The sequence below is a fragment of the Sceloporus undulatus genome, chromosome 2, assembly GCF_019175285.1.
Source record: "Sceloporus undulatus isolate JIND9_A2432 ecotype Alabama chromosome 2, SceUnd_v1.1, whole genome shotgun sequence".
Classification (NCBI taxonomy): domain Eukaryota; kingdom Metazoa; phylum Chordata; class Lepidosauria; order Squamata; family Phrynosomatidae; genus Sceloporus; species Sceloporus undulatus.
Genome location: NC_056523.1, coordinates 208,292,623 through 208,312,295, shown reverse-complemented (window position 1 = coordinate 208,312,295; position 19,673 = coordinate 208,292,623). Strand labels below are relative to the sequence as shown.

General features: G+C 40.4%; 1 protein-coding gene across 1 annotated transcript in view; it reads left to right on the top strand.

Annotated features, from left to right (window-relative positions):
- The window catches only part of GRIN3A (glutamate ionotropic receptor NMDA type subunit 3A), a 168,303-nt gene extending 156,456 nt beyond the window's left edge, over nt 1–11,847 (top strand). Inside the window, exons 7-9 of the mRNA XM_042455849.1 lie at nt 403–567; nt 1,173–1,246; nt 8,756–11,847. Of these exons, the coding sequence (XP_042311783.1) occupies nt 403–567; nt 1,173–1,246; nt 8,756–9,104 (588 nt within the window). The 3' untranslated portion in view covers nt 9,105–11,847. The remainder of the gene's footprint in view (nt 1–402; nt 568–1,172; nt 1,247–8,755) is intronic.
- Nucleotides 11,848–19,673: the final 7,826 nt, after the last annotated feature.

The window sequence follows — 19,673 nt, the reverse complement described above, 5'->3', positions numbered from 1 at the left end:
GTTTTGAAGGTATGGTTGTTTTTAATTTTGTGATTGTATGATTTGTAGTATAATAATAATAATAATAATAATAATAATAATAATAATAATAATAATAATAATAATAATAATAATAATAATATACAATGCCATAATTCAAAATTGTGCAATTGTAAGTCTCTTTATGTTATCATATAAATTCCTAACAGGATCCTAGCTGTAAGTTTTGAAATACCTAGTCAAAAAAAATCTTCCCAAATTGCAGGTTGAGATCCTTCAATCTGATCTAAAACTATTAGACTTTATTAGAAAAAACAATAGTGTGTGGGGTGGTAGAGGAGGATGGAAGGGAATTTGATTTTTTATGATAGTTTTGCTAATGTCACTCACACATCAATGCCCTCTTTTTAAATCCCCTGACAGACGCTGCAGATGGGCATCAAGCACTTTTCTGGACTCTTTGTGATGTTGTGCATTGGATTTGGCTTGTCTATTCTAACTACAATTGGAGAACATATTGTATACAGGCTGGTAATCCCACGGATAAAAAAGAAATCCAAGATGAAATATTGGCTCCATACAAGTCAGGTATATTGTTAAATCTATGAAAAGAAATATTCTTGTTATGAATTGAGTGGATCAAAAGAATCCCAATGAACACGAGAAGGCTGAATACAGGGAACTTCAAAAGCCTCTTTCCAAGATGCAGTGTGACCAAGAAACGAAACAGCCAGGGTAGAACAAAGAGTCAAGCTATGTAGTTCAGGTGCTACATAGTTAGGGACCTGATTTGAATGATTTCCACAATGTTTGATAGAACTGAGGAATAAAAGGCAAACTGGAGGGACCTTAAAAAATGTTTTTCTCTCAAGTGAATTTGTCACCAAAAAAGGAGGGGTCTTAAGCATAAGTGCTACTTCCTAGTGTTATTGCTGGAGTTCACAAGATTGTATGTAAGTCCATTTGTATATAACTGTGGTTCCTCAACAAACAAGGCAGGCATTGGAAAATCTGGCCTGGCATTACCCTGAGATTAAATTAATAGGAAGTTTCATATCTATAGCTAGCTTTTGACAAATCCTTTAAATATTATGGAGTCTTGAGCATGAAGCCCAAGTTTTGTATTTTGTCTTCATCTTAAAATGCAATGGCAGTTTTCCTGCCGATTCATTTATTTTCCTTGTTTTCTCTAGAGATTGCACCGTGCCCTAAATAGTTCGTTTATTGAAGACAAACACCAGCCTACAGCAAAGCGAGTAGAAAAGAGGTAAGAAAAATGACTTTTAAAGCTCCTTGTTTGTAAATGACTCTGTAGATATTAATTCCCCAGATACAAATTGTATTGGTTTAAAGGAAAAGAAAAACATTTTTTGAAAATAGAATTGTACTACATGTGGAAGAGAAACAAACTCATATTTATTTGTGCCATGTGAGCCATAAATCATAAACAAAAATGTCAGCTATATGGCTTTCTTCAGAATAACAATTATATTTCAATCAATTACACTCTCTCTGTTTGATTCCTTAGTATTTGTGAGCAAATCTGGTGAGTCTGGTGGCCACCAAGAGCCACCCTCATCTAAAGCTAGAAGTAGCCAGACATCTACTACTGTTTTCCTGAAAATCTTCCAGTCAAATTTGTGGGAGTTGGGTGCCTTCTAAGAGAAACAATTCCTGGAGACTTCTAATAGTATGATTCTCTCCTTTTAAAATTAAAAATGGAAACAGTTGGAGGCACTCCAGGATCCACACTGTCAGACGAGAGAACCATGAATGGCCAGTAGCTTCCATGTTAATGATGTGATAAATCATTTTGTATTTGGGGAATTAATATTCAGGACATTAAAGGAGGTATCCAAGGTGCTGATTTCATCCTTCAGATAAGATCAGCACCTTAGATAATTTGTGTAATGTCTTGTATAAAGCAAAGAACAGAGTTAACCAAACCACCAACAGGAAAGCCTCCATATGCGGCCGCCACACACCCCTCTCCACCCTGACGCTGGCCCTTTTGCCCAATCTGTACAGCCCCATAGTCAGGTAATTAGAAATAAGATACCAAGCTAGGTTAAGGCCTGAACGGAGAAATTATGGGTTGCTTGGGGGGGGGGGGGAGTTGTTCAGTCTCCCACAGCTATGTACCCTCAAAATATTCCAAATTGCAACTCCCAGCTTTCCAGGACATTATGACCAATAGTCAGAAATGCTGGGAGTTAACTTCTCCTCTACTGATTATATTCTGAACTGCTTTCTGTTCTGCATTATTGTATAACATACATTCTTGTATAATATTATTTGGGATGAGCTGCACTGAATCGCTTTATAATCTTATTTCATGTCCAGAGTGTTATGCTCATGGATAATTAAATGAAAACTTTGTGTCTGTCTCACACACCATCTCCTTCTTTCATGGCTTCCCTCTTTTTCTTTCTCCCCGCAAAGCTCTCATTGTGTTTTTACCCCCTTCTTCTTTTTACTCACTTTTTGTAATTATGCAGTTAAGGTAAGATGGATGCAAAGAATAGTGGCCTTGTTAGATACATGATCATTTAAACCAAAAGTGCAATACATTGAATTTGGGGTCCCTGGCTCCCAGCCAGGACAGCCCATCTCAATCTGACAATTTCTAAATATGCTCAATTCCCATCATTCTCAGGCAACAAGCATATTGTGGGCCTTGTAGTCCATATGGGAGGGAAATGAAAGAGCTGCTAATGAAATGTGCCACAAAAGTTCAATAGTGACAACCTCTGTGCCATTCTTTGTAAACCCTTTGATGTGCCTCAACATAACATCTTCAGTAACAAGTTAGGCAGTGGAAACCCAACTGATTAAATTATTAATATTTTCAATTAATATTGATGGCAAGGAACTAATTTCCTAGTTTCTAACATTTAGCATTACTGCTTCCAAACTTAACTTTCCAAACTCTAGCAGTTTTACAGTCTTCCAAATTGGCTGGGAAGGAGATCTTTCTCAAATAACAGCAGTTCATTGGTTGTTGCTCTTAACACCTGCTACTCATCTTTAGAACTCTTTTTCCCTTGAGATTTGTCAACCACCAAGCATCCTTCAGAAGCGTTGTGTGATCTTCCTTGTCTAGCTGAGAGTCTGTACCATCGCTCCATACTTGTGACATTTGATATTTTAATATTGTGATGATTTTACGGTCTGTTTTTTCCTCTATTTGAATCTCATCATGTAAGGAGGATTTTTTATATATATACAAGTTGAGTATTCCTTATCTGAAAAGCTTAGCACCAGAAGTGTTTTGGATTTCAGATTCTGGGGGGATTTTGTAATATTTGGATATGGATAAATAAAGAGATAACTTGGAGATAAGAGCCAAGTCTAAAACACAGAATCCATGCATGCTTCATATACACTTTATACACATAGCCTGAGTGTAGTTATATTATATATTTTTAATAATTTTGTGCATGAAACAAAGTTTGTGTACACTGAACCATCAGAAAGCAAAGGTGTCACTGTCTCAGCCACCTGGAACATTTTGAATTTTGGAATTCCAGGTAATGGAGACTCAACCGGTATTATTTTATCTACTGTATATTTGCACATGCCAACAAGAGCAGACCCATTGAATCAGTGGGATAGACATAGGCTTTGACTTACCATTTAATGTTTGATTAGAGAGCCTACTCTTGCTTGGAACAGAGTATTGATTTTTAAATATCTCTGTTCCTATGTATCTACCTACCTACAATGTTCATGTAATTCCCCTGTTAAAACAGCTTCACTGGCTACTAGTCCAGTTATGGGCAGAATTTAAAATGCCAGTTATGATCAACAACGCTGTATATGGCCTGAGTACAGTCTATTGAAAAGACCATATCTCCCCATATGAGCCACCCTAAATTTTAAGATCTTCACCGGAGGACTTTTACTTGGTCCCATCACCTTTTGGAATTTCAGATAAACATATAAAAAACATCTACATCATTTTCTGTACATTTATATATTTTACATTTTACTGAGATACACCACTTTGCCATTTTCATATATAAGCAATATATTAATATTTGAATGAATAAATAGCTATTTCTCGACCCAGGGCCTTTGTTATGGAATGGCCAGTCAATTAACAATGTGATCTATTGCATGCTTACATCAGAGCAAGCGCCTAGGAAATCAATTGGGATTTGCTGGGAAAACCGGGCTATAATTGCACAGCTTCTCAAACAAATGAACAAAAACATAATTATAAACAAAATTATAAACTCTAAAACAGATTCTTTTATTCTGACACCTCCTTAAATAAACCTTAGACAATTATTCATTAATTTAAATCAATTAGTTTGTAGCAGCTATAGCAATAACATCACTCTTCAGCCATAGGCCATAATAGAACAAAAAAAGAACATTCAGTGGTAAGCAAGAAATGTAGCTCTTAATTCCCTAGCCTCCAGTACAAAATAAAGGAGCATTTGTTTGCATTATCAGATAGCAGAAAACATATTAATCCACTGGATGTAACAGAATTTTCCCTGAAACTAATCAGGCAAATCTTCTTCATGTAGATTTTTCGGACGAGGACACTGTGTGACAAAATAAACAAGATCTGCCACGAATAAGAAAATCCGTGGATGGACAAGTTCCATTAAATATAATGACATAGCAAAATGGTGTCCCTTATTTAAAAAAAAATGGAAAACAAGAGTCCTTGAATGTCATAACTAACACATTTCCATGGAAATTTCCATAGTCCTTTCCATGGACTAAAGCCCATTTTTTTTTATGCTTGAAGTGTTGTGCAGAAAACTCTACAACAATTAAAACCCATGTACATATACATTTAAAAGTAAATTATCCCTCAAAAGAGAGGGGTCAGTTGACCAGAAACTTGACATTCTTCTTTGAATGAAAGCTAGCTAGCACAAGTGGCACCCAGTTCAGCCATAGCCTGAATCTGTTGCAACAAGAAAAGCAGGTGACATTTGCATGTGTCAGTCAAGTTGCCAATCTGGATCAATGACAGAGCACAGTGAAATATTTGGATCAGCTCTTTCTGCCCACAAGATGTATCCAGTACAATTTTACGCTGGCAAATTAATATGCTCTGCATGCCCAAATTCCAGCCTTTATATCCTGCCTTACTTAAGAACACACAGTGGCAGCTGGTGCCTTCCAAGGCTGCATCTACACTGTAGAAATAATGCAGTTTGGCACCACTTTAGCTGCTGTAGCATCTTCCTGTGGAAGTAGTTTTACAATGTCTTTAGCCTTCTCTGCCAGATGGAGACAATGGCAGTTAGTGGTATCAAACTGTATTATTTCTGCAGTGCAGATGCACCCTCAGTAGATTAAGAGGATGAATGTTAGGAGCCCAGGAATGCATCTGCTCTGGATTTTATTTCAGACATTAAAAGAGCTGCCCAAGGTACTGAACAATATCCATTGTTGTATTGTTATTGTGCACCTTCAAGGCATTTCCAACTTATGGCTACCCTAAGGCAAACCCATCATGCACTTTTCTGAGAATGAGAATGAGTGACTAGCCCAAGGGCACCCAGTGGGTTTGCATGGCAAATTTGAACCCTGACTGCCAGAGTCATAATTTAATGTTCAAACCATTACAGCACGTTGAGTTCATTCCTATAACCATATCCATATCCATGTGTATTTAGCCCCATGGATAGCTCTTTGAACCCCAAAGCAATTTCATTGTGCCTCTCATGGGAGCTCCAGCAGCCACAATTGGAAAAATACAATAAAGATTAAATTGTAATTAATCATAATATTATTTGGGAGGATGGCTTTTCCAACTTGTTTTGTTCTGAAAATGCACCCTTGTTTTTGAGCTGATTTTGTGCAGCATCATGTCACTGACCTTTAAATTGCTGAGCTACTTTGCAATGTTACTGAGTTGCTGTTTAAATACTGCGACTTTATGGAGTGGCATTGTAACACATTATGAGTTTGACAGTTGCGTTGTTAGTTCTCTGGCATTACTCACTGCATGACTAATAAGATATGTGCCTGCTTATATTTTTCCACCAACTTGCTTTTGCCTTCTCGCCATGTCTGCATAACTAACCCAGCCTAACCATAGGGCAATTTGTGGAAGTCAGACAGAACTAAATCCTGAGGCAAATGTGATTTTCCAGATGCTTTTAATAGAAATATGTTACTTGAAAGACTGGGACCAAGAACTGTATGGAAGCAAGGATAGAAACCCAGTCCTAAAAATATTATTTTATCATTTACTATGTCTAATTGGAGCTCAAGCCTGTTCAAATCCGTTCCATTTTCACTGAGGATTTATGGCCACAGGGCCATGTTGCCGAACTAGAGCCCAGGAACACAACATTAATGAATTAATGTGCTGGAACAGTGTAGTGAGTTCCTTTCCATTCCATGATAACACTCATTTATTCCTTTAGATAGCTGCTGTATTGAAAATGGGAAGAATGATGAAAATAACTTGAGCTGTGTTACTATTTCCCTGAGGAACAATCCTTTGATACTTGTTTCCATCACACATTTCTCAGAAGGCCCTTCTTTTTAATAGAGTAAATGCAGATCTACAGCTTCAAGTGTATCAAGATTCATCTATTTCAATCAGCATGGATTTGCTAAATTCACATTTGTTGGTCCCGGGGTCAAAAATTATCTACAGGGATACAGTAGAAGTTGAGATCTTAACAGGCTTGTGTCAGTTAGGTAGATGTAAGATACCAGTAAATTACTACTCTCTGCTATCATTACCTGGTTGAAGCAAAGTACCTTAGGAGGGTCACATGTTATTGAGTAGCTATTATAGTTTATCAAAAAGGTAATTTTTTTATTATTAAGCTTAGATTCTGTCGGCCAGCCGCCATGTTGGATGTGGGGAATTCTGGGATTATAGGCCAAAATTTAAAATTTCCAAGCTCTGTATGGTATATCTTTCATCTCTTCCTCCAGAGATTTTGAAGTTGTACACAAGGTACTCCAAGTTATCTTCCCTTCAAATTAAGCCATTTTCTGATTCATATCCACATACCAGTCTCACTTAACCTTGGGATCTTTGTTTTGGTTTGTCTATAATTCCCGTACTTCCCTAGGCATAGGGACGATGGAGCTTCATCAACAACATCAAAGGAGCCTTATCTTGAGGAAGGATGCAACAGGTCATGCCTTAAGACTAACAAGTCAGGACTTTCTCATGGCTGAATTTCTGTTAGGGACATCAGCATGCATAAGTTTCCCTTGCATACACAGACATCCTTCTTTGAGCCTTATGGATTGGTAATCCTTTTCTCCCTCCGCAGCATTCAAAGCCCACCCTTACTGAAAAGCCCTTGAAGCTGTCTCATTCTGTGCTTTGCAATGAGCAAAGAAGTTTGGGGGAATGTCTGGCTACATCCAGGGACTTAGCTAAGATTTTAGGAAGGGGGGGGGGTCCAGACTAAGTGCCACCATTATAATGGGGCTTGGCTGCGGTGGCGCAGCAGCACACACCATTCATTTTTCTAATGGAAGGGGGGGTCCGGACCCCAAGAACCCCCCCCCGGCTACGTCCCTGCTACATCAGCATTATGACATCAGCACTGAGATTCACTGTGAAGACATAGGCAGATGCTTCTCAGAGCCTGCCTGCTCACTGCAAAGCATGGAATGGCTGTAGAAGATGGGTTCAAAAAGTATTTAATAAGTCAGGGGAGGATAGATGGATTATTGTAGCATGAGTCCACATGCAGATATTAACACTATATTGCAGGGATGTTGGATTCAGGCCATAATTTGAAAGATGAGAGCCAATATGGATAAAGCAAGACAGAGAGACATATGACCAAATCCTATCAATATGTGACCTAATGCATTGATGGACCCATCAGAGGGCATCTCTACATAGTACAGCATAATAGACAAGCCTGGAAACTGACTAAGCAGGGTTGGTACCTATATCTTTTATTTTCCTGAAAAAATGCTACTCTACAAAAACATACCCGTTGTTTTGCTGTAAGTGTGGTGGGTGGCACCAAATTAGACTTGCATTGTTTATGTGCTATGTATAACATAACTAGTGTACTGTGTGTGTGTGTGTGTGTGTTATCTTTATGTAGGGAAATGTCCCATGAGGAGCACCTCTAAATATTTTGAGTAATACTTCAAAGTCTCCTCCAAGCCTGGCCTTAAAACATAATGGTCATCAAACTGTATTTGACATGAAGTTCTACATCTCAGCTCTATACTGAACAAAGAACTGTACCAGAAGGCCCCCAATTGATTGTCCAATTCTACGTTTCTGCAGTTTCTGTCCCACTTTTTTCCCAGTCAAAAGACAGCTCATTAGGCTGAACTGGAAAACCAAATAGCAGACATGAGGAGCAGTGTTGTACCTAGTATATTTGATGCCTGATGTGGATCATTTTTAATACCCCATCTCTTTCCTAAGTCTGGTGGAGCTGCTAGCCAGGTGGAAAAGGGAGGCAACTTGGCTTTCCCACCCAGCCAGCACATGCACCAGACTCAGAAGACAGCAGTTTTCCATCAGCGGACTAAGCGTCTGAGATGTCACCTGGTGTAGACCACACTCCCCACACCTGCTAGTGATATCCCAATTCCAATTCCATGTAGTTTATCCTGTTTGTATCTTCATAGATTCATCTGTTAGTTCTGGGCCAGGCAAGTGTACTTACTAGCTATCCATTCTTGATAAGCCTATCCCCTTTCTGTGTTTGAGACTGTTTCAGAAGGGTTAGGCATACAGAGTGTTTTTATTTTTTAAACAAAGGGTCGTCTCCTAACTGTACATGTGACTTTCTTTGCATAGGTCCAATGCAGAAAACAGTGAGCATTCTGTATGGAATACAGCCAGCCCAGGCAACTGCCATCAGAGGAAATATATCTGCAGTGAGGAAAGGCAGAATGAAGTAGTCCTCAAGCAACAGCAGCAACAGGAGCAAGAGATCCCTCTTCCCCCACTGAAGAGAGACTCTCCAGAATCGCTGACCACAAATGGGAAAGCAAACACTGTTAACGTTGCTAGGAACTCAGTGATCCAAGAACTCTCAGAATTGGAGAAGCAGATTCAAGTGATCAAGCAGGAACTACAGCTGGCCATGAACAGGAAACTGGAGCTGGAAGAGTTTCAGAGGACAAACAGGACTGCGGAGTCTTAAGTGGCCACTTTCCAGTCTCTCCCACTTACCCCTACCGTGTAACAATTCCAAATGCACTTCTTGGGGTAATGCCAGTAAAAGGCACTGCAATCAGCAAGCAATACTTCCTTCAGTTGACAGCAGCTTCCTTCCAACAACAAAATGGTGGAAGGTAGCAGTGTTCCTGGTTTCTGGTTGTGAGACCATTTCAAAGGAGAAACAGACTTCTCATAAGAAGTTTTAGTTTACTAGAAGGACTGACCTCAGGCTGCAGCAAACTCTGAACCACCAGGCCATGTGGTTCCTGTTTTTCTTCTCACCACACACTCAAAATGGAAACTCTACTTTTTAGCCCTTCTCTGTGCATTAATTAAAAAAGTGAAAGAGACTTAAAGCAGTGATTCAGAATCACACATCTTGGTGGTATTTTATTTGGATTTTCCTATCCGAAGTTGTTTTGGCCTACCTAGGAAAATAGATCCTTACACATGGAAGCACACAAGATCCTGTGTGTGCTCTTCTTCTCCATTATTCTCATTAGCCAGCCTAAGCAATGGTAACAGATGTTCCTCTAAAAGATCAGATGCGAGGGTTAATGTCAACTATAAATAAATGCTTCTGTTATTGAAAGAACTCAGCGTTGACCTAGACCAGAAGCTGAGAATGGCACTACACTTGTGCAAGCCCTGGCTGCATAAGTGGTTGTCCCTTTGCAAAGCTTGTTCAAGGAGGCATCTGATATCTCCTTGCACAAGTTGTTGGGGGCTTTTTTGTTTGTTTTTTGTCCTCTTACATGGTGATTAGACATAGCTCTATTACCACCACCCAAATTAAACCAAAACAGCTACTTATTGGCCCTTAAGGGATGGGTAGGGAAGAAGCTTCCAGTAGAGCTGCCTTCACAGCTGGGTGCCTCCATCCTCCCCATCCTAACCCCTGCACAAGCCCAAAGATCCACCATAAATATGATGGCAAGACTCTTCACCCTCCTTGCATTATTTTGGATCTTTGATTCAAGCATGAGATGGTAGCATTCTTGACTGCCACTTTGGATTGCAAACAGGGGAGTCCTGTTTTTGAATGCTCCACCTTTGCAAAACTAGCCCTTCAAAAACACTCCTTCAGTTGTTAAACACTTGCTCTTGGATACATTAGATACACAAAGGTAATCTTCTATGCAGGAAAACATTGAAAATATGGCTTTCTGCCACCATCTTTAATGTCAGGGACATTACTGACATTCTGGATAATGTATATAAAACTGTTCTCAGCAATCAGATACAGCAGGTATAGGAAATGTGCGGCTTTCCAGATGTTTTTGGACTTTAACTCCCACCAGTGCTAACCAGCACAGCCAATGCTGAGGGGGAATGGGAACTGCAATCTGGCAACATCTAGAAGGTCACACATCTGCCATCCTGGACATTTAGTGTTGCATTTCCTTACACAATTCTGCTCTTTTGCTATTTCTTTGAATCAACTGCCAGGGCAGGACCCAGCTCTACCCTCCAGTTCTTTAGACTAAATCCACCATTAGTCAAAACTAGAACAGATCCATTGAAAAGAGTTGGAATTATCAGTCTCAACCCGAGAGGACCTCTTGAAATGAATGGGACTTTCATTCAATGCATATGTAATGCAAATTCCATTGAATTCAATAGAGCTAATTTAGAGGGAAACTCATTGGATTTAGCTTTTTGCCTTTAAAAATAATCCCATGGTTGCCCTTAGCAGGTTCTGTGGCCCTGCAATTCCATTTTCAACAAAAATATGTTTTTAAAAGCATTTCTAAAGGTACAGACAGTTTATCTATGGTAGCATTTTAAGATGTTTCCTGTTACCAGAGTTTTATGATATATATACATACATATACATTATAGATATATATATATAGATATATATTTGGCCTAAGATTCCTCATCATGATCTCAGAACCTGTTGTTTTATGCTAGTGATGGGGAACCTCTGGTCCAAGGTTGGCCAAAAGTCAACACTATGGCTTAATGTTTTTGAAACGCAGTGGTATCCTTCAGTGAAATGTGTTGTGTAAGTTGCCGGTGGTGGCTTGGCTCTCCAATTGTAAATGTCTGTTCTTGATGCGGGTGCTATGCAAGCAGTAGGTGAAACAATGTATGGCATACAATCAACTGGCAAACCATTCCACCCAACACATGCCCACCGCCCACCCCATCTATACAAGCAAATTAGTACTGCCAGTATGGCCTAATTTACATGCCATTTTACTTGTGTGGTCCCAGTTTCCTTGAGCACTCTCATGCTATTCCAGGTGATGTCTGTTTCTTCTCCCACATAATCCAGCTGAGTTATGCACTTATCAGCCAAACCAATGGTACGTATCTTATTAAGGGATGTGCTGCCAACATGGAAGGCAACCATGGAATCCAACCTAACCATAGGACTGGATAGGGATGGGGAACTTTCTTGGCCCAACGTTCATTCCCCCCCCCCCCCAAATCTGAAGTTCTTTCCAATTCAAGATACAGAAGTGTATGTTAAGTTTTAATGAATTCTTCAGAAAACAAAATGGAGTAGAATTCTCCATCTACACTGGCTAAATTCCATTGGTACCATGATTACCAAAACAGGGCAATATTGTATTTGCCTGCTTTGCTGCTAATTGAAGATATGGTCTCCAAGCAAATGAAGAGGTGACAACCCTAATATGACTGAACACCACCCATTTTAAGTGTTAAAATACTCAAAGTCCTGGGCCAGGAGAGCCAAACTGTTCAGTTTTTTCTCCCATATCATTTTTGAATAATACATTCCTTTTGGAAATTCTTATCAAACATGGAACTGAAAAGATTTAACCCATCCCTAGAGCCAGAACTATTAGCATGGAATGGCATGAGAACAGTCTGGGGAAGTTGTGCCACACTAAAGTAACAGGCATTTGGGGCCTTGACTAAGAGTTAATAACAGGTGTACTTGGGGATTAGTACAATAACTGACCCTTCTGTATAACCGCAGGACTTGAAAGCTCCGTTAATGCCTATGTGATAATCTGAACACAGCCCCATGAAAATGGCCAGTCTATCCCTGAATCCCAGCAGAAGGCCTCTTCGCAGCATATAAGGAAGACATTCAAGACCCAGGAATCCAAAATGTGTGGGTGCTGGCCATGGACCTAGAAAGGATCTCCTTCTCATTTGAGTAACGAGGCAATTATGTTTGCGCAGTCCAAAAAGCCCAACTTTTTCCATTCTTCCCAGTGTACGTTGGCATTTATTTATTTTTGAAGTATCCAGCAGAAAGCCAGCACTCCACAGTAAATCGCACATCTTGGTGTAAATTAATATGAAGTCTTTAATGGATTTCTCACAGTTGCCCTTGGCCAATCTCCTTTTCTGGGTGAAAACTCTGGATGGGATTGTGGTTTATGTTCTTTTTTCTTTTCTTTTTTAATTTTCAATAAATTTTAATATGTATTTGTTTAGGCTGCTCAGTTTACATTATGTTTTGACAACTGCCGAGAGAGCTGGCTAGTGTCAACAAGACAAAAGTCATTCTGGAGGTAAAAAAAAAGGTTTTTAAGGAATATCCATCTTGATGTCACGATTTTTGAGGTAATATCCAGATAATATCAGTGGTATATTCTAGCAAACATCATGTGAACATAGAAAATTTCCACATGAAACGTTCACTGGAAACAACACACATTGTATTGTCCACTCAAACAAAAAAGATACTCTAAAGTCCAGCTGAAATGCATAGGATTTAAAATATGAATGTATACAAAGTATGAACCTTGTTAGCTCTCCAGATGTCTTAATCGCACATCGTCCGTTCATCCCTGACCACTGGGACCTGCCTAGATCTGATGGGAGTTTGAAAGTCAAGAACCTTGAAGCCCACAGACAAATAAATGGCTCCTAGAACAAATCAGCCTGAACTCTGCTTAAAAGTCAAAATCACTAACTGAAGCTGCCATACTTTGGCCATATCATGAAAAGACATGACTCACTAGAAAAGATGCTAATGCTTGTAGATGGGGGGCATTGGGAAAGAGGAAGACCAACATAGCAGATGGAGACTCAATCAAGGAACCACAGCCCAAGTCCTGCAAGACCTGAGCAGAGCACCATAAGTCGAGTTAACTGAGGGCAGCTAACAATGGCCTGAGACAAGGGCCCTACGGGACGCTGTGTCGTGAGGGGCGGTGCTTCCAGACGTGACTTGCCCCTCGCACGTGAGAGGGGCGTCAAAATGGCGGAGCCATGTACCTAAGGGCCCGCCCCATTTTGACAGATGGACCCTAGCATCTGCACATCCTGGGGCTTTGTGACACCGCAATGCACCATTGGTGTCTTGGTGGCGTCACAACTGCAAAACCACTTTATTGCGGGTTCTTCTTTTTGCTAGCGCGAGGGGCCACACGGGTTGTTTGCTGTGGCTCCCTCGCGCAGCAAACTAGGGCGTGGGAGACCACCCTTTTTGGACGGTCTGTATCCTCAAATAAGATGTCTCACCATGCTGTATCACATACTTGAGTAGCAAAAGGTACAAGATAAAGAAAGTCCTTCATAGGCAGTGCAGAACAAGTTAGGACTTTTAGTAACTAAGGTGCTTTTGAATGATGACAAAAGATTAAAAAGTGAGCTCTGTCAACAGCTTAATGAAGCTTTCATAATAGCAATGACCTTTATGCCTTCTTCGTATACTATTTTCCAGGGTCATCTGATTGGTTGTTTGCTCAGAAGGGGCATACCAAACTGCAGAGATGTCTGTGAAGCAATTAGGAAGAAACGCATGCTTCAGTGCAACATCAAAACACACCCTATAGCACCAGCCACAAATAATATCCTAAGGTGCATTGTGTTAAGAAAAATAACTGCAAGCTTAATCGGCCAAACAATTTGGATGCTTGAAGTTCAAGACAAGATGGATTATACAGAGAGGTGGAGACAGCTACACATTTAAAGCAAACAGTTTCATGGGAGGGAAGCAATGCTGCCTCTAAACTGTGATAGTATCCCGCCTAGTCTGAAAACAATCGCTGGTATCTGAGCACCTTTAAGCTCTCTCAGTGGCCTGAAGAAATGCCTCTCACAAAGTTCCTCTCTGATTTCATCTGCAGTACAAAGGATACCAGCCTGCTTCACAGATTTGTGAAAAGCATTGTCTATTAAGCTTACAGAATTGCAGAGAGTGCTCTGGCACCCTTCATGCAATCCCACCAATGTTAAACCCCTTAAAGCCCTACCAATTTGAACAAGACAGAAAGTGAAAAATGTGAAACCCAAGACCAATTGTCCTGTATAAAGCACAAATTTTAGAATGTGTCATTTGGATCATTCTGTTTAAAATTCTTATTAGGGTAAAAAAACAAAAAAAAATCGAGCATATGAGCTTGCTGCCAATCACGTCTTTTTTGAGTTTTTGACCAGGATTGATCACTTCATATGGAGATATGGTTCCTTAAATAGTCACAGAAGCCCAAAAGGACTTCTCTAAATCAACCGTATACCAAGAACCTAAAGTGCACAGATCTCTAGAGGGAGTTTGGAGACACTTCTGATCCTCCCTGAAGCAGCAGCCACTTAGACAATTTTGCTGCTTCATCATTTGTCTCAAACGTGGTCAGCCCAAAAACTTACATGCACATACATACCTGCATCAAACCCCAGACTTTTTCATTGGAAAAACAGTAGAAGAAACATCAAAAGGAAAAATACTAGGGGGAACGTACTAACTACAGAGAACCACAATTTTTATTGGCACAGATTTACTTTCAACTGATCATTGTATAGCAAAAAGCAGTGGGTGGGGGGAGGAATCTGATACGTAAATTGAACTGAAGTATCTTGATATACTGGCCATTATTTGTTTCCTACCAGAACCCCTCTACTCTAGCCTAAAAGGGGTTTTCTCAGTGGACAGTAGTCTTAAGGTCCAGTTTGATTTTTTAGTCCCAGTATAGATCCAGTACAGGAGAGGTTCAATAGGAGTGGCCGCTTTCAGGGCACATAGCAGATGAATCAAATGCTTGTTCTGGTTCATGCGGTTTGACCCACTTGTGTGATCATCAGCCATGAAAAAGTAGGAGAGAGACCCACTTGTGTCTTTGGCCATAAGCTCTAGTTCAAAGGCTTGATTCCACTTTGTATGGTGATTACACTCCTTCAAGGTATGGAAGCCTAACAAGCAGGTGTGAATCAATCTCTTTTATGTTGTCTTTTTTCTTCTTGGTGCAAACAGTGCAAATAAGAGACAAGAGGCAACATCTTCTTTGATGGCAAGTTTGTTTTTATATGTCACTGGGCATATCTGCCCCAGTTTAGAGATTAGCTTGAACACCTTAAGTGGTTTCTAATTCTAAACCGCACCACCCGTTCTTCACCAGAACGTAGCCCTCCCATCCCTTCTTTTTCTCTTGCAATGTAATGCTATAACAGATCGCTCTTAAAAATCATTAAAAGGGAGGAAGTCTGTGGACCCATAATCTGTTGAAGGCTCACAACCAATCAAACTGTAAAATCACAAATACACACAACATAGGGGAACATTCTGACCAAGAAAGATTGGGTGTTCACCTTTAATTAGAAAACAGAAAATGGAAATGAACTTAAAATGTTCCACAAGAAAGCTCATCTAAACTAACCAAAGCCAGTTCTCTAGTATTAAGTGCACAGTCTGATTCACCCTGGCCTGTTCCACACTACTGCTGTTGTCAGGTCTCAACTGAACGCCATTTTCGCATAATAAACATAGCCCTAAGGGCAAGGCAATGAAGAAGGACCCCTTGGGGGTTGGCATTTACTAATAAAAGCAAATCAAACAAAACTTAAGCAGAAAAGGAGGAGGAACAAAAAAATAATAATAACAAAAATAACCCATTTCCAGATCTGTCCCGTTGTAAAAAAAACAAAACAGGAGGGACAAAAGACAGCTGACAGAGAGGAGCAGTATCCAGCCTGCTGATGAGTAACAAATACAGAGGGTTTGGTAGCTGAAGCATTTCAGCCCCTGAATGGGCAGCCGCCATGTAGATAAGGTGGAGATCTTGGCCCCAAAAGAAGCATTGCACTTAGGAAATTTGCGCTGCCGGGTGTCATACCGGTTTTCACACATTCCAAAGCAAAAGGTGGAAGACTTAGTGGACACGCATCCGTCTTGCGCATGTTTGCAGCAGGGGCACGTTAGCGGGCCTTGGGAAAAGAAATTGGATGGGTTAAGACGGGGGAGAGAATGGGGCTCATCATGAGGTCAAGTTCTCATCGTCTACTCCTTACAAGTTATGCTAAATTCTTTACAATACAAAGCTAGAAAACGTCAACCTGATATAAAATATCCAACCTACACATGAAAAAAGCTTTACAGAGTGTTTGTTTGAATTAATTATTATTATTTATGTATTTATTTATTTATTATTTATTTATTTATTTATATCACGCCCCTCTACAAGAGGCCAATACAGGCGCAACTATACTTTGTAAATTTATTCCATGGTACTGTTGAGGAAATTCTATCCTACAAGACAATGCTTAACCTAAATTTAGCTAGGTCAAATCCCATCATCGCAGGAGACTTCAGCAGCATGTTGCCTACCATGAAATCGTAATCATCCTCCTAGATGCATCACATTTGGGAACCATGTCAGGTTTCCTTGTTGTCTCCCAGCTTCCTCTCTACCTGGAGATATCCTTCCTGCGGGAAATATTAGCCAGCCAACATTAGGGCCTAATCCATTTTGGCTAGTCCCAACCAAAGCAGACCCACAAATCAATTACCCTCACACATTACATAGGTAAATCCCACTGATTGAAAATGGTGTACTCTATTGGTGCTAGCACGCCTTGCCAGGAAAAGCATGCAAGACAGCTAGCAAGGGAATTAGTAGTCATAGATATCACAAAATCAGCTGCCCTCCTCATTTATACCCAAAAGAATAACTTCAAGATGAACATACGGAACACAGAACACTCCATAATGCTCAAGAAGCATCAATCCAGTATTGATGCCTGAAAATGGGAGGAGGGATATGCAAGAGGAGTTCAATACAACTTCACTAGCCCAGGCCAATGATGGCCCGATGGTGAAGAATGATGTGGATTGAAGTCTGAAACACCTGCCACATTGGCTCACTCTTTTCTTAGATAAATTGCTAAAGATAAACTAGTTTATAGCTAATGAAAATGAATCCTCTACAGGCAGTAGAAACTTTTGAACGACCCAGATATGGCAGACAAATTAACCAGGGAGGGTCACTGCCCTTATTCCCCAGTTATAAGACTCGTGGCAGGTACTCAGTGGCGAGCAAATGCTGGATAAAAATAGATCTGTGGCCTTACAAGACGTTTTTACATGGGCATTCACAACCATTCTATGGAGGAGAACAAAACGGGGAGGGCGATGGAAGAGCCATTGTCCGAAGAGGGCAAAGATGCCAAAGAGGTGGAAACCAAAGCAGTGGTGAAAGGATGAGCCAAGAGTACACTGAATAAATGTAACAGGCATCAGGCAGGACGCCTCCAAGATGGCTAGCCACGTATGACAACCACATGTAGTACCTGGGCTCGTTTAAGTTGAACATAATCCTTCTCTTTGGTTCACACTGTTTTCCTCTCAACAATTCTCCTTCCTGGAAGTCATGCACCTTCTTCTGAGCCAGCTCCAATTGCGCCCGAAGGTCATCGGCAAGCTGAGTGCATCCATAGCCTGAAAAGAACAGATGTGAAACTCTCACTTTTTACTAGCCAAAATGGATGTAAGCATCAAAAGTTTGTAGATGAGGCCTACCCTTCTATTTGTAATCAGACCTCTGCTTACAAAAGGTTGGGTGAAGCTTTCAAGCCTAGCTGGGGAAAATCTTCAAGATGAGACTAGCAAGTGCGGGAAAGTTCCGGGGTAAATGTGAATGTTCAAATCTGAAAGCTTATCCTACAATCCCCAATGAATCAAATGATTACATTCTGGTCCTAGAAGGGTTTCCTTGACTTGGTTAAAAATTTATATTCAGGTCCTCACAGTAATGAGGGCATGTATTGAGAGTGGGTGTGCGTGTGTGTTGTGTGTGAGAGAGAGAGAGAGAGGCGAGAGAGCACCACATGCACCCTGTGTGCGTGCATTTAGTAGTGTATGTTTAATTTGTTTTACATTTTTTGATTATTTCATCTCTTTTTAACCTATTGTATGCGGGGATTTTCAACTATCTCCTTTTTTTAATTGGTTGTAAGCCACTCGAGGCCGGAACTAGGAAAGGGCAGGAATATTGATAGCAACAACAACAGCAGCGTTATTGTTGCTGTAGACCTCTCTTGGGTGACATAGGCAAGCAGTCTCAGGCAAGGCACTGAACAATCTCCCAAGAAAACCCATGATAGGTTTCCCTTAGGGTCACCATATTCAGAAACAACTGAAGGCACAGTCACAACATACCCCACCAGTTATGCATGCATGTGAATACACATACACCACACAGAATGAGGCAGCCAGTACCCCCCCCCTGCATAATGATCCTTTGCACCCAAGGAGGAAGTAGCCAGTTGATACCAGGGAGGAAGTAGGAAGAGGTGCCATTTCCATCAAACCAACCCACCACAGCATAAGCACTCTGGCAGAGACCTGGGCTCTACCAGTTGTGCTTACTGGATCCCAGCTTGGATTTCCACAGAATGACACAGGGCATCCATGGCAATCGTGAGTGAGGTCAACAGTAGCGCAAAGCCATGAGTGTTGGTGACTGCAATTTACAACACACTTTTTTATGTATAACACTGATTTTTTCCTCAGTGTCACATTCTATGATATTTAATGAAGCAAAAAATACTGGGAACATGACAGCACTAAGGTAGTGGAGGATTTTAGCCAATTTCACACAGGTGTCCATCAAGTATGTCAACAACACTTTATTGGCAATTAATGATACCATTTTTAAATCCCACTACAGTCAGGGAAATTTTTTTCTTTTTTTTCTTCTTACAATGTGAAACTTCTGAAATGTGATGCCGCTCCTGTGATCTAATATGAAACCAGTCCAGATTAAGTACTGAGCCTCAGAGAAGAGTAGAGCCAAATGTAAAGAAAAAAACAGAAAGAAAAAAATGAAAAAAGGAAAAAGGCCAGAAGCATCACACCGTGGCACCAACACATCCATCAAGCCTATCTCCTCCCCACCATTGCCACCCACCTGGAAGCCTAAAATCAATCCAAGTCTATGCCAAGTAATCCTCCTTGTGAAAAACTCTCACCAAGAACTATTTCTCACTTACCATGAGCTGTTTCTGCACCAAGCAGAGACACTTTTTAGACCCTTCGCCCCACACCTTCCTAGCTTTTGAATCACACGCCCATTGTCTTTTCTCATCCTTCTTCAGTATTTTTATTCTCTCTGCAAATTATTTTTATAAACTATTCTTTTATATTGTAGTAGCTTAATAGTTTTGTTTTTAAGTTTTATAAACTGTCCCAGACTGTTTTAAACAGGGTAAGAGGGAAAAATCCATTTAATCAGGTTTAAAAAACATGCTAACACAGAGATTTGGACACATATGAGCTGTCACTGATTTCCCAAAATAGCCCCTTGCTCTAGATGCAAGGAGAAACCTTTCACATCCGCGTATGAGTTAC